Source organism: Hippoglossus stenolepis, chromosome 18 (genome assembly GCF_022539355.2).
Source record: "Hippoglossus stenolepis isolate QCI-W04-F060 chromosome 18, HSTE1.2, whole genome shotgun sequence".
Lineage (NCBI taxonomy): Eukaryota > Metazoa > Chordata > Actinopteri > Pleuronectiformes > Pleuronectidae > Hippoglossus > Hippoglossus stenolepis.
The window spans coordinates 12,733,621-12,748,427 of NC_061500.1; the positions used below are offsets into that span (position 1 = coordinate 12,733,621).

The following is a 14,807-nucleotide window of genomic DNA, read 5'->3' on the forward strand; positions in this document are numbered from 1 at the left end:
CATTGGTGGTATTGTATCATGTTTGTATTTATTTTCAATTTCAGTTTGTCCTGCAGCTCTGACAGAAAACTCCAATATGAGATTTCACTTTGATTCTTTTCATTTGGGTTTAAGTCTATTTGTAGTAAATCTGATAAGAATCTTAGTGCATTCAACCAACATTAATGACGGCCTTTTGTCACAGTGCGGTGCAATACAAGTTGATTCAAGATTCAAAGATCTTAATTGTCATTGTAAGAAATTATATACGTGTGAAAAAGATATAGAAATATAGCATGAACAACAACAATAGCAGCAGCAGCAAGCAACTATGTACAGAAGATAGAATAAGCATATTTAAAAATAGGGATAAAATGGTGTAAGAATGATTTTTTTAGTTGCAGCCCCTGAGGGAGTGTGTGTGGGCTGTGTGCGTTTGTTAGTCACAGTCCTTGATGTGTGTGTGATGTGCACTCCACAGTATCAGAGTGTGATGTTCCCCTAAATAATACATCGATGAGATGGTGTGTGCACATTTATAAAGATGAAGATAAATAGGTGTAAACACGCTTGATAGATTTCCTAGTCTTAAAAGTTTCAAAGGTCACCACCAGGGTGCAATGTTGCATCAAGGAAAACAACGAGAAATGACTGCTGGTGTGGATGAAAGCTCTCACTGTTGTCTCTAAAGATAAGATCAACTTGATGGAATATTAATAAATAAGAGCAAAATAAACAGTTAAAGAGTTAAAATAAAGAATGATGAATGTTACAATATATATATATATGTTAAGAAATGTTTCCAGCTTGTGGAGGTCAATTAGATTCCTACAGATTGAAACAGACAAGAGGAAGGAAAAATGTCTGAGGGACGTCAGTTTGTGTTGACCTTTCAAAGCAACTTTCAGCAAGTTAAAAGAAGGAAATGCAACCTTCCTGCAGTATGTTTCTGTCTAGGTCCCGGTCGGGTGAACCTGATCCTGACCAACACAGTGTTATGTCTCACAGACTCTACATCAACTGCCTCGGCAATGGTTTTGCATGTTATGGTTTCGTTGGAGAGTCAAGAATGGTAAAAATTGTGGTTCATGACCGGCACGCCACCAGGGTGCCCCCAGTTTTGATGGTGTTTTATACCACAATCCCCTTTTTGGATATTATACTGGCCATATGGGGGCAGCAGAAACATGTAAACACAGACATTCAAGTGGATTGAATGAATTTCTTGCCTATAGACTCATCCAACAGATACAAATCAACAGTAGAGCCCATTTCAGACGTGAACTCTGGAGAATGTCCGGCAGATTCGGTCCGGACATTCTCCAGAGGTTTCCTTTCACACATGCACAGTGCAGCAGGAGATTCTCCACTCAGACACATTCACAACAACACAGAAATCTCTGGATTGTTCAAATGAGGGATATTGCAGCAGGTAGAGTCAGGATGTAACGCTTTAATTCTGCTGCGGAGATCACATGGTTTTATGTACAGCACATCACCAAAGCTCAAAAGCACTAAAGCTCTATTGACATCATTGTCAGTGTCTCCTACGTGTATGACATCACTTTTTCATCCAGAGATATTTGTTTCATTTGTATTGTTTTCATCTTCAGTCGCGTGTTAGAAGCGTCGTCTCCCCGACTCGCTGGAAGTGAATCCCGCGGAGGATCTCCTGTTGTGTTCTCACATCAGCTCATCCAGAGTTTCTGCAGACTTTTAGGTAGCGGACTGGCAGGAAAAAGTCTGCGGAACATCTTGAGGCTCTCACTCTGACATTTGCCTTCGCACATGCAGCCCTTCCGGTTATTGTCCGTCGGATCTCTGGGGTTCTCGGATTCATTTTAAGTCAACTTTGTGTTTGCTTGATGAATTTAAGCTCGGCATTCACCGTTTTTTTTAGCTCCGTTATCCTGTATCCATCAAAAGAAGAGCCAGAAATATTTGACGGCTACATGAATTTGCTGCTAAATGCCTCTTCACCAGCGAGTTGCTAACTAACTTTGTCTGTCTACTGTTTGTGCATACAGTGGAATTTTAACGCCTCTTCCCGACCACTTTTAATAAGAAAGCACAATTAGTGTCCTTTTGCATCTAAATGGCCTCTTCAGTTCTTTTTTCTCTTGTATGATGGGACTTCCCTCCCTCGCTTCACATCCGTTTACACAAAGTTTACACTTTCCTTTTACTCTTCTGAAAGTCTTCAATAAAACACTAAAGGGGAAGTCTATTGCACTTCTCTGCTTCTTACAGTATTGCTACTGCCGTTGTTCACAGTGTCGCTCCTAATGCTATGCAGCAAACTACAACTATCAAACATTCACCTATAATCAAAAGTACAGAGCAGTAACAGCAGTGACACAAGCCCCAAACTCATTTAGTCAAAGTGCCTGGGGCGTAGCGTCATCTCAGTCCACTGGGAGAGGATTTTTTTTTTCTATATGGGATTCCAGAGGATTTCATGATCTGTCCCGAAGTCCCCAACTGTCCAAATCCTCTGACTCAAAGGCCATGAGAACAGCAGACCCATTGAGAATATTTCAATTCCCAGAGGCTTCCTCTGTGAAGAATCATCCATACTAATCGCATGAGCTATCTCCTATCAGACAGACCCCCTGCAGTGTCTCATGGGAGTAGATGCAGCTCCAGTTTGTTTACAGATGGCCACTTCTTACGTCACAAGGTCACGGTGTTTCATGTTCAGCATTCCATGTCCTACAGATATAATAAAAACATGCTGAAGGACGGCTGCGGACAGATGGCTCTTAGCTAACACTGTTCATCTGAAGTGGCCCCTTCATGAAACATCTCCCTTTCTGTTTGGGGATCAAAGCTTATTGGTGGAAACAAATTCTACTTTTTTGCCATCAAGTAGACCTCATGGTTGCATGAGCACACATTGTAACAGTAGATGTACTAAGGTCAGTGTTCTGAATGGATCACGTTTTTGGCTGTGCTGCAGGAACCATAGACTGTAAATAAAGATGGATGACATGATGGCCCCGAAAGGTGAAGCCAAGGCGTCTTGATGGTCACCTGTTGGCTGGATGCAGTAGCTCATAGGTCTTAAATCCAGCCTACTCCAAGTTAATGGATAGGACATAACCCAAACTTAAAGGTCAAAGTACACATCAAATACATTTTTCTCAGAGATGGTTTCTGTCAGTTCTTATCACACTGACCTATGTCCAAGTTTGGCTTTCATTTGTTATTTAATGCTCTAAAACAGGGGTGAAACATCATGATTGACAGGTTAGACCGACTCATGATTGGTCAATCGTCAATCTTTATTTAAGGTCTATGGTAGGAACAAATGAACAACCAATTTACAAATAGCCAGTAGCTTTTCAATACGTTCAATTTAGGGTCTAATGATGGCTGAAGAGGAGGCACATGTAATAGCATGAGAAGGGGAAATTACTCTGGTTGAAATGCTCACAACACACATCTACACTAAGGCTTTGTTGCAAGTGAGCAGTGGTTTTTGGAGGGGTCAATGGTCAAAAAGGTTAGAAACCATTGGTCTAGATGACAAAAAAAGGGGCCATCAGTGCAATGTCATGTAAGATTACATTACATTACATTACATTTCATTTAGCTGACGCTTTTATCCAAAGCGACTTACAATAAGTGCATTCAACCATGGGGGTACAAACCCAGAACAACAAGAATCAAGAAAGTACAATTTCTTCAAAAAAGCAAAGATCCCGATGACTTGTGTCCTGCAGTCCTGCACAAGAGAATAAAATGTGGGAGGAAAATAATGGCGACAGGTTTTCTGGCCACATGTGATTGTGGTCTCTGCATTCATAAAAATGGCATTCGGGTGATTTGGACTGATTCATGTACGACCACCGACTCGTCAATTGATCGTTTGCTAATAGATAGTCTGTAATGAGAGTGTTTGTCTTCGACTCCAGCCTCCGATGCCGATACCGATCACACAGATCAATACATAATATGCTCGGACTGGCCCTATATACGCAACCATCTAACATCTCAATAACCCAGCCAGCGTCTTATTTGTTGACATCACCTCCTCCACATTCAGCACCAGGACATGTCCTCCGCCACCTCGCTCAATCTGCTCCACAGTGGCACCACAACACACAACGCACGGTTCAGATTCAGCCCCATTCACTGAAATCTGAGTGGGTAACTAACTAATTTTCACCCTGTTGATTTGATTCTGAGGAAGTAATTATTGTTGACACAACCGCCGCCTCCCTGGTAGATTGGAATTCAACTCATTAGTGCACAGCTGATTTTCCCGGCTCCGAGGAGGTGGCTGGGGACACATCTGAGTTCTGCAGAAGCTTTTGTATCTATCTTGTGTCAGTGATATTATTTATCATGGTCAATCTGATTCTTCATACACTTTTTGTTTTAGCCAAGCTTGAACTATGTTTGCTGTATTTTATGAGGCAGATTTAGATGCAGATCACTGTTACATGGAACACTACGAACATTAATAAATAAACTCACTGTACTTCTTCTAGTCTTTACTTATATATATATATATATATACACTTCTCTCCAGTGAACATTTTATCGCATATAACTACCGATATTTGGTTTTTAGAACCCAAATGACAATCATGCTTAGGAATCTCTTTCTTCTCAAGTTATTTTCCTGGTCATAAATCAGTAGCCTGAGTCTGGCAATTAAGCAGGTTGTGAGAAGAAGGTAAGGAGCTTAATGTTTGCATGACTGAGCTCAGGAATGTTCTGTACATGCCTGACACCTACAGCTACAGTATAAAGGCTTTAGTCATGATTCAACCACCGTCGTATCATTTTTCATTAGGAATTGTATGAAACAAAAACATGAAACATCTTCTTAAGGAGCCAGTGTGAGACTATGGAAATGTTAGACCACTCCCAAGTAAACAAGATGCACTTTCCACCAGTGTGTATACAGCTGGGTTTGCACCAAAGTGAGGATAGAGTCACTGAATAAATGTTTGTCAGGCTGCATGCACACACTCATTTGTACATGTCACGTTGAGGACGCCTTAAAACTGGGGCACGCAGCCTCCTGTGTTTGCATGCTGGATTACTCACAGATCCTGTATGGAAAGATTCAGGATTTCCACATTATGTACCACAGCACCGTTTCACTGTTTTTCTTCTTGGCTTCTAAAACCTTTCAGAAGAGTGGAACACAGTGTGAATAAAAAAAAAGTTCCAGGTCCTTGTGTTAGAACCGGAAACACAAGAGAAAGTTTGCTGCACCACTGGAGCACTGCTCAGCTAGAGCTCTCATCTTAATACTTCCTCAAACATGCTCTCTCTCTCTCTCTCTCTCTCTCTCTCTCTCTCTCTCTCTCTCTCTCTCTCACAAACACACACACATGAGCACATACACACTTTCCTCCTCCCTCTCCTATCCCTCCTCCTCCTCCTTCTCTTCTCTGTAACCAACTTACACACACACACACACACTCACACTCTACTCACTGAGTGTGAGCGTCTCACCAGCGACGATGACTGGAGGAGTAAGTGCTGCATAGGCTTCAGCATTGGGAGAGTGTGTGTGCACATGTGCGTGTTTGGGTGGACTCCCACTGTATAATGGTGCCCCATGTGTGACTGGGCTGACCACGACAACCATACGCTCCACAGCGGGGACTCCTTTCTCTGCACACAGATGGTGTGAGCAGTCAGGGGAAAAAGTTTTCAGCTCACTCAGATCCACTCTGCTCGTCACTGAGAGTCAGCAGCAGCAGCCGCAGCAGCAGCAGCAGCAGGAGAGGAGCTGAAGTACAACCTCAACCTGTCTCAGCCCAAGGATTTCTGCTGGTTTTGATTGATTACCTGTCACTGGATTGGATAAACTGGTCGAGCATCACCACACACATCACTGCTGAGGGATTCAACAAGGCTGCTTGAAAGGTGAGTGAGTTTGCTGTTTGACGATGTACTGTTGCATTGTGCGGTTTTGCCTCTGGTGTGTTGTTTTACCTGAGTGCTGTATGATTGTTTTGGGGAAGTGCCCGCATTGATCTTGAGCTCGATTCAAGATCAAGACACAGTTTGAGGAATCAATCAATCAATCAAATTTTATTTTTATAGCCCATATTCACAAATCACAATCTGCCTCATAGTGCTTAACAAGGTGCGACGTCCTCTGCCCTTAACCCTCAACAAGAGCAAAGAAAAACTACCACAAAAAAACAGGGAAACAGGGAAAACAATTTCGAAACCTCAGAGAGAGCCACAAGTGAGGGATCCCTCTCCCAGGACCGACAGAAGTGTGATAGATGCCGCATGTAGCAGAGCACATCAACAAAAGGGAGAGGTGTATTAATGTAGTATTATACAAAAGAGAAGAAGGAATGTGAAGATGCTGTCGTCAAATATAGTGGAAGGATAACGTCACACTTACAATTATGAAATTTACACTTTAGGGAAGTATCCCAGGAGTGGAACTATGTATAAATTGCAGTAGTAACATCACATTGTCTCTATAGAATAACAATACCTTTCACATTTTGTGCTTCGGTGGCCGCTCCAAGATCTGTTAAAGGCTATTTTTTATTTTACATGTATTTCATTTTACCTCAGAACACATGCGGAGGCGGTCAGCAAGTGAATTTTACTCACTGAACAATGCTGAGATACAATCAGTGCTGTTAGTGACTTCTGTAACTAAAGGATGTGGTGGCTATAGGTTAATGGTTCATCGATTTTCCCAGTGTTGAACCAGTGACAGAGCTCATCCAGCCGTGTCACCAGCACAAAGTGTCATATTGACATTTGAGAAGCGATTGGGCACCATCAGGGGGATATAAGCACGCACACATTTATATAGGAGCTGGGACTCTATAATCTTTATCCAAAGCCAGTTAGCAACATTGTTGGTGTGTAACTGAAACACTGATTCACTGTGGGGCAACTGTAGCAATGCCTCATCCGTTTTTCTGGACTTTTCAGGTGACACAGTTAAAAATCCAGTAGCTCTGCTGGGCCAGCGTTTTTCCAAGGACTTTCTAATTCTGGTGCAGGACATACAGATGGTGAGACCTGTGCATGTGCCATCCAAAACACTGACCACCCCCACCCCCACACACACACACACACACACACACTCCACCCCTCTTTCCACCCTGTCTGGCTGTCGGCTAAACAAGCAGAGGAGAAACTCGATTACGTCTGGATTAATGGGCTGTATGTGCTGCATGTGTGAGGATGACTCCACATGCACACCACACCAATACTGTTGAAAAGAAGCCGAAAATGGGAGTGAAAAAGAAAAAAACAACAGACGATAAGAATGAAAGGAGGGTGAGGAGAGGACAAGTGTGTCAATGGAAAAGGAAGATAGAGAGGCGAACAGGGCATATGAGCTGAGGTAAAGGGAGGGAACGATATGATGGACCCCGTGTGCCAGGAATGGCTGCAGTGCATGAGCTATGCTGCTGGAAAGCCCAGGGATCAGGTTCCCCGTGTCAGCTGCTGCACTCGACTGTTCCCAGGTCTGACTGTGACATCTGTTTATTGAGACAGAGAGAGGGATGGAGACGCTGACGGGCGACACTGCAGCAAAACTGGAGTTCAGATAGATTTAAGGAAAAAATCGTAGGTAAAGGGAATGTACTTATTTGCTCTCCAGCCCGCTCCCACTATTTGTCTGTGTCGTCGGAAGCTTTCAAAAGATGTGCACAAATAGGCATGAAATGAAAGAAAGATATCAAATCATATCTAACATTGTGCATAAATGAGCCTTTATAGTTACCTTATTAAAAAACCCAGTTAGCTACGTTACTTACAGTCCTGGCTAGCAAACAGGTAAACATTTAATATAACCATAGTTACATTTCCATGCATCATGCAACTTTCCGAGTTGTTCACAAAGTAGCTTACAAAAGACCTTGCGGCCTTGCCAAAGAGCACTGTAAGCACCATGGTCTTTTTCTGTAGTTGTTTTTTCGTTGGTGGCAGTCATGTCAGCAGATTGGGCTCCAACAAGTTTGGCTCACAGAAATACAATTCCCGAACCTACCAGTGGGTGTAGTAGCCCAATTCTGTGTGACAGATAGATAGAGAGACCCTCTGCACCTACTGGGCTCCATGAACTGGATCAATGAAATAAATGGGTGATAACAGCCATTCACCCCCCCAAACATACATTGATTTGCCTCTGTTTCCACTCACTATGCTCAGCTCAGCTGCTGGCAGACATGAGAACAGTATCTTCTCATCTAACTTTGTGCCAAAAGTGAATAAAGTGGGGTAAAAATGTCAAAGTACCCATTCAACATCTTTTAAATGTACTTAATCCAGGTTGAGATCACTGAGTAAATCTATAGTGAGGTGACATTTACGAAGGTTGAAATGCAGAGTCATCTTTCCACAAACTGCCACTGCGAGCAATATATCCCCGGGGGGGGGAATGATCCCAGGTGTGATTTTCAGTTCAGCCTCTCACTGTGTGACCTTGTGCGTCTTATTTTGTGAAGAAAATATCCTCCTCTCTTCACGTGTCTGCGTTAACGAAAGCCACATCAACAGGATCCGTCATTCAGTTGTAACAGTCGCCACTTAGAATGAGTCAGAGGCCGTTGTGAAGTCTTCACCCTCATCTCTGGGGCTCGGCTCGCAGACATACTGTGACACATGCTATGGAGGAAAATAGAGAGGGAGGGGTTGCAAAGCGGGTAAAGGGGTTACAAGTGTATCACACCAAAGGGCTGGATTGTAGACCGCGGAGGGGGCCACATATGGCGTCTAAATCCGTGCGTAGACGAAATAAGACACTGACTCATCACATTGATTCATGCAGGAAAGCCTGAGAGTTTATTAGGCTTTTCAGCAAAAAAAGAAAATGTATCGCCGTGAACTAATCCTTCTGTGTTTGTGATACTTTTCACTGTCCACCCTCACCTCCCCTCCTCTCTTCCTGCTGCCATCCATCCACCGCTGTGACTCACAGTGGGTTGTGGTATAGTGACTGATCATAGATCTACCCCACAATAAAGGTTCGCTTCTTAGATGCTGTTGTGTGTGTGTGTGTGTGTGTGTGTGTGTGTGTGTGTGTGTGTGTGTGTGTGTGTGTGTGTGTGTGTGTGTGTGTGCGTGTGTGTGTGTACATGTGTACGTGTGTGTGTGTATGTACTAGTTTTTGTTACCTCTTAAGGACTTTTTCCAGTACAAACACTGACCTTGTCAAGACCAATTGACCTCATGGGGTCCACAGCCTGGTCCTAATCAGACAAAACGTCTTTTCTGAGGTTCTAGTTAAAGTTAGGGATATGATGTGAATTGTGGTTAGGTTAAAGTTAGGGTTAGGCATGAATGGTTAAGGATGGCTAATTAGGGATAAGGTTTTAATTAGGCTGTCCACAATGCAAAGACCTACGATAGGGTTATAGGGTTAGAATAGGGTAAGGGTTAGGGGATGTGTTATGCCAGCGATAGAAGTACAGAAGTGTGTGTGCGTGTGTGCACGAGGCGTGAGTACCTCCATCTGTGACCACTTTCAAAACCTTCCTCTTTCACATCCTCTCCAGCGATTAGCACAGCGAGGAACATGCCCTCCTCTCACCTCTCTGACTTTTTCAGCAGGACTCTCAACAGAAACATGCGGCTCTCGAGGTAGCAGCTTTGGTAGCGGAGGGTTATATTTGTCTTTAACACATGTGGGTCACGGAGGCCCCACTGTTCAGACTCGGAGGGGAGAGGTTGCACAGGGATATTTAAAGGGTTGACAGCACAGACTGGTAATGTGGAGGTCATGTTTCCTCTGTTGCATGTTTTGTTGTGTTTTTAGCTGTGAGCTGGGTGCTAGTGTAGGTTTGAGCATATACACATACAAATGAGAATCATGGGTTATATATAAAGTGAAAATGGACTATGCCAAAAGTAAGCTATTGGCTTTGAATGAATTAGCCTTTGAGAGATGGTTGAAACAGAGAATGAGTTTCAGTCATTCTCAAGTGGATTAAATTAGCTGTCAAACATGCTGACTTGCAAGTGAGTCAGACAGACAGACAGACAGACAGACAGACAGACAGACAGACAGACAGACAGACAGACAGACAGACAGACAGACAGACAGACAGACAGATAGACAGACAGACAGACAGACAGATAGACAGACAGATAGATAGATAGATAGATAGATAGATAGATAGATAGATAGATAGATAGATAGATAGATAGATAGATAGATAGATAAACAGACCTTTGGATCATCCAATAAAACTTGGCATGGGGGATCATTACTAGGGCCAGCGTAGAGAAAAGCCGCAGCTGAGGACTGAAGACAGACAGATGGTGATAGCACTGTTTGCCACATGCAAGAGGACATGAATAAAGAATTTGTGTCTGCTATTAACCAGTAGGCCATTATAACCCCTTAAGTAAGAGGAAGCAAGATTATATGTATTACTCTGACCAGTGGTAACCTGATATATGAACACAATAAGATGATGCTATGAGTTTTCATCAACATGTTTTGGAAAAATGACGGGGAGCAGGGGTGGGGCCACATTAGTATATTCATGGGTCCCAGTCAGGATGTGAGGCAGGAAGTTGTAGAATTATGTTTAAGCCATTTAAAGTCCACGAGGGGACTTCTTTCAAGACAAAACTTTTGATTAGGTGTAGCAACAGTAACTCGATGTAAGGAACTTAGCAAACTATCATTTGTTTGAAAACTGTAAGCTCACATCACATGATGTTGGTAAAAATGCACTTAACAGGTTTATGTTTACCATCGGTCTGTCACCCTTCATAACAACCACAGGATGGGAAAGGCAGTCGACCGAAGTTTGTGGAGTTCAGTTTGCTGAACTGCTCCCTCGCAGCTGTTTTGACCGACCACTTCCTGTGGTCACAGAGGATTTTCAGCCACTGTCGCTGCCCGACACCAACATTTTCAGCAGGTTACAAGCAACACTCTGTATAATCTTGGGGAATTTCCTCTTCTCTGTGCAGCGCAAACGTATGATTTTTTGTGAGTGTTGTATTTTTACCCCCTCAAGTCTCCGCGAGCGCCACTTTACTCTCCAAAAAGGATGAGCCAGACGGCGAAGTGCAGGCCTCATCGCCTTCCCTCCAAACTGGCTCAATTCAGAGAGGTCATGCTTTTGTGTGCCGTTAGCTTCACTACTTTCCCATATGGGGAGCAAACAGTCCTTGTGTGCACAGACAACCTCGATGCTGTGAGACGGGTCCTCATGAGGGACCTCAGTATCACATTTCAGAGACCTCTGCAAGCCTCCGTTCTAGTTCTCGGTGTCCTTATTTCATCAGTGTGTTGATATAATGGTCCCCAGGATGTTGTCACCATGTGGCGTCTCTGAATTCAGTTGCTAAATAAAGTTGCTCTCGCTTTATTTAAGTCTACATAATGGAGAATTATCCTCAACTGTGCATCATCCCAATGGAACCCCACAAAATGCAGGGCCCAGTTTACATCAAATGGTTCTGTCACGGTAAACATTGCATCTGCATGAGCATGTAGGCAGACAAAGAACACATATACTTATGTGTCCAAAAAGAGACAAAGACTAATTGCAGCATGACATATTTGTAGCCTTCCTCTCTTCTTTTCACTTTTACATGTGGGGTTTGAGCTCATTCTTTTTTTTGACTGCCACACCGCCGCAGATATGTTGCATCCGTCTAAGAAATTATAGTGCATGCCACAAAACCTTAGGGGGCTGACTCGTGTTGTCCTTTAGAGGGAGCAGACCGTGTGTGTGTGTGTGTGTGTGTGTGTGTGTGTGTGTGTGTGTGTGTGTGTGTGTGTGTCTGTGTGCTGTATACTGAGCTGTTGTTGTTTAGAGTGAAGGTCAGAGTGTCTCTTCCCACAGATGTCTCACTATGGTGAAAGTTCTGAGACGTGCTGTGAGAAAAATTCTGGGGTTTCCTTGAAAACTTCAGTGTTACTCGACAGTTGAAACAGATCAGTGTTACCGTACGTAAGCAGATGGTAATGTGTTAATTTGCTGCATTAACTGGAAATTAAATCCTCCACTCCGTCATACTGCCACCAGAGATCAGACTCAATGTCACGACCGACCCAGAGATTGATCGAAACTAGCCCTTCAGAAAGTTTGAATTTCGGTCTTTATCCCATTTATTTTCTTGCAAGTACCATATATAAAAGTTTTCATGTTTCAGGCTGCCTTGAGTAAAGTACATATCCTATTTCTTTGTTTTCAGTGCGGCTTTTCTAATCTTTTTGTCAAGGTTGTTGAATTACATTACGATTACGCATCCAGCTCCACTGCTTATTTTGGAAACTGAGGCTCAGGGGAGAGAGACAACGCTGCCACGCAACAAGATGCACGTACAGTACCTGCACAGTGTGCGTTGCACCTGCAGGTGTTGGGAACACAGGTTTTTAATGTGCTGAACGGACAAAACAGTCGGGTAGTTATGTGTCTGGAGTCTTTGCAGTCGCTTCGTAAATGTGCAAACAGCCACATCTGGGACCATCGGGGAGAAGTGTCTGCAAAAACAACGGCTAATTTGACAACTAGGTTTGGAAACAGGTCAGCTATCTTCGCCTTTAAGTCCTTGTTAGGTTGTTGCTTTAACCTTAAGGGAACTAAACCAATGCAGTTGCTTTGCTGGTGTGCCCATTAGCCCCTGTAGCCCCTCTACTGTTCGGATTTATTATTATGTGCCAGTCTCATAAGAAGCCTGGGAGAGTTACCAAACTGAAAGAGTGAGTCAATGAGAAAATGATCCAACGAAATCAAAAGTCAGCAGCTTTTGATGCAACTGCAGCTGAAAATCCATGTGGGTTAACTCTGAACTTCAGTAGTGTGAAATGATTAAATGGTTTAGGAAGCTGAGTCTAGAAAACTAAACAATATCCAACCCACTTGGAAACTTGGAATCCGTTGGACTAGTGGAAATGGTTTGACAAACAGATATTAGTTTTTCCATTCGACTATAAGCATAAAAGTAATCTATATATTGTAAATATGTTTGGGTAAATATAAAAATCATACAATTTTTCAAATTAAGATGAAAAATTAATAATCAAAGAATGATATATATCTGTAGGATTTAGCATTGTAGGGATCAATGCACCGGTCACTCTGATTGGACAGTAAGAGTGGAAAGGCTCATGGGACAATGGGTTTTATGTTTACCAGTTTGATTTGGTCCCGTCACTGCTCACATGAATACAGTTCATGTTGAAGCTGCACAAATCATGTTGCCTGTTGTAACAAACCTTACAAAACACAGGTTGTGAGTTAAATTAAAATCTGTGTCTCAGTATGCTTACTTCCATGCAGACTCGCAGTAGAACTCATAACCTAATGCTGATTCACTGTATTTATTTGCTAGAACCCACATATTGTTTTTCATCAGGAACACCAAAATGAAGATGAATAATTTTCCCATGCCCACGATTCATCATAGTGTTACTGAATGAGCCAGAGAACCACTAACTTTTCAAAATAAATCTTATTCCGCTTGTCTGGTAATTTATAACTTAGTAATGATTATACCTTCTGCCCCTGTGTAGCAATTTATCACCTCTGGACTAGAACACGGTGTGATGTAAAGTTTAAGTAGTGTTTCTACTCTGCAGCCACCTCAGAGAAATTCCCATTAAGAAACCCCAGAGTTATTTACTATTTCACTTTGTGGCAGCACAAGGCCGGGTCCCTGCACTGCTGTTAACTATAGTCCCCAGTGCAGGAGGCATGCAATTGGAAAAGGGCTGTGGCACCAGACTGGCAACAAAGTAGGTGACTCCATCAAAACAATGTGTGCACCAACCCTAGACTGTGAATTACACTCTCTCTGTGTGTGTGTGTGTGTGTGTGTGTGTGTGTGTGTGTGTGTGTGTGTGTGTGTGTGTGTGTGTGTGTGTGTGTGTGTGTGTCCATATGTGAAAATAAACTTTGCTCAAGCTAAAAAGAGTATTGAAGAGCGTTATATGAGCCAATATAAAGACTTTCCTGAATAATGATGAGAGTAATGATAAAAGTTTCCACTGTTGACGATAAGCATTGCACACTTTCTTTTCTTTAGTTTTGAAGGTGAAGCAAAGATGAAGTAGAGAGATTGTGGCTATCACAGTGCCAAGAAAATCCTTTCTTTCTGAGAGGAATGCAGAGGATCGAGCATGTTTCTGCATGCACATGCATACAGGACACACTGCTTGGATTGTGTGTGTGTGTGTGTGTGTGTGCGTGTGTGTGCATGAGACCAGGCAGAGTTTTGAAATCACCATAACAGTCCCTGCTGCACTTGCTGCGCCATCGCCTGCAACACCGCTGGACTGCATCTGGTCCTCATCTGCACCTCATCTGGACCTGTGGGGGTGTTTGGACGTGCACCAAGCCAAGCTTGGCCTGAGCCACTGATAACAAGGCCGTGCTTAAAGCCAACAGCAGCACTCACTGAGGAGAAGCGTCTGTCCATGGATGATGCAGCGGTTTAAACTATATGTGCAGTGGTGGTTTATTGCACGCATAGTGTCGCGGTGAATGTGTTGATGTGTGTTATGGTACAGTACGTTTGAAGAAGCAGGCGGGTGGGGTTTTGGGGAGGCAACATATGTGGGAGGGCAACACAAGAGAAAAAAGAGAAAAAGACCTTCGAGGTTTAGTCTGTGGTCTTGTTATCTGGCTCATGAATTCCTCCTCCCACATTTTCCCTACTGTCAAAGTCTCCTTTGAAACACTCAAATCTGTCTGACCCGGATTTCATAATACTCCACGAAAGACAAACTGCAGTCTGGATGGAAAGTTGTGTTAAAGAGTTGACATCTCTAAACCATAAAAACGAAATAAAGAGCAATAACCCCAAACACATCCCTTATACTCACCTTGAATTCTGTTAGAAATAAAAGA

The 14,807-nt window shown here is 43.0% G+C and overlaps 1 protein-coding gene across 2 annotated transcripts in view; it reads left to right on the forward strand.

Annotated features, from left to right (window-relative positions):
• The first annotated feature begins 5,404 nt into the window (after positions 1-5,404).
• Positions 5,405-14,807, forward strand: part of arhgap24 (Rho GTPase activating protein 24) — a 66,259-nt gene continuing 56,856 nt past the window's right edge. Inside the window, exons 1-2 of one of the 2 annotated variants that reach the window (XM_035141451.2) lie at positions 5,405-5,871; positions 6,913-6,995. In XM_035141451.2, the coding sequence (XP_034997342.1) occupies positions 6,993-6,995 (3 nt within the window). In that variant the 5' untranslated portion in view covers positions 5,405-5,871; positions 6,913-6,992. The remainder of the gene's footprint in view (positions 5,872-6,912; positions 6,996-14,807) is intronic. The other variant, XM_035141452.2, reaches the window with a different exon arrangement.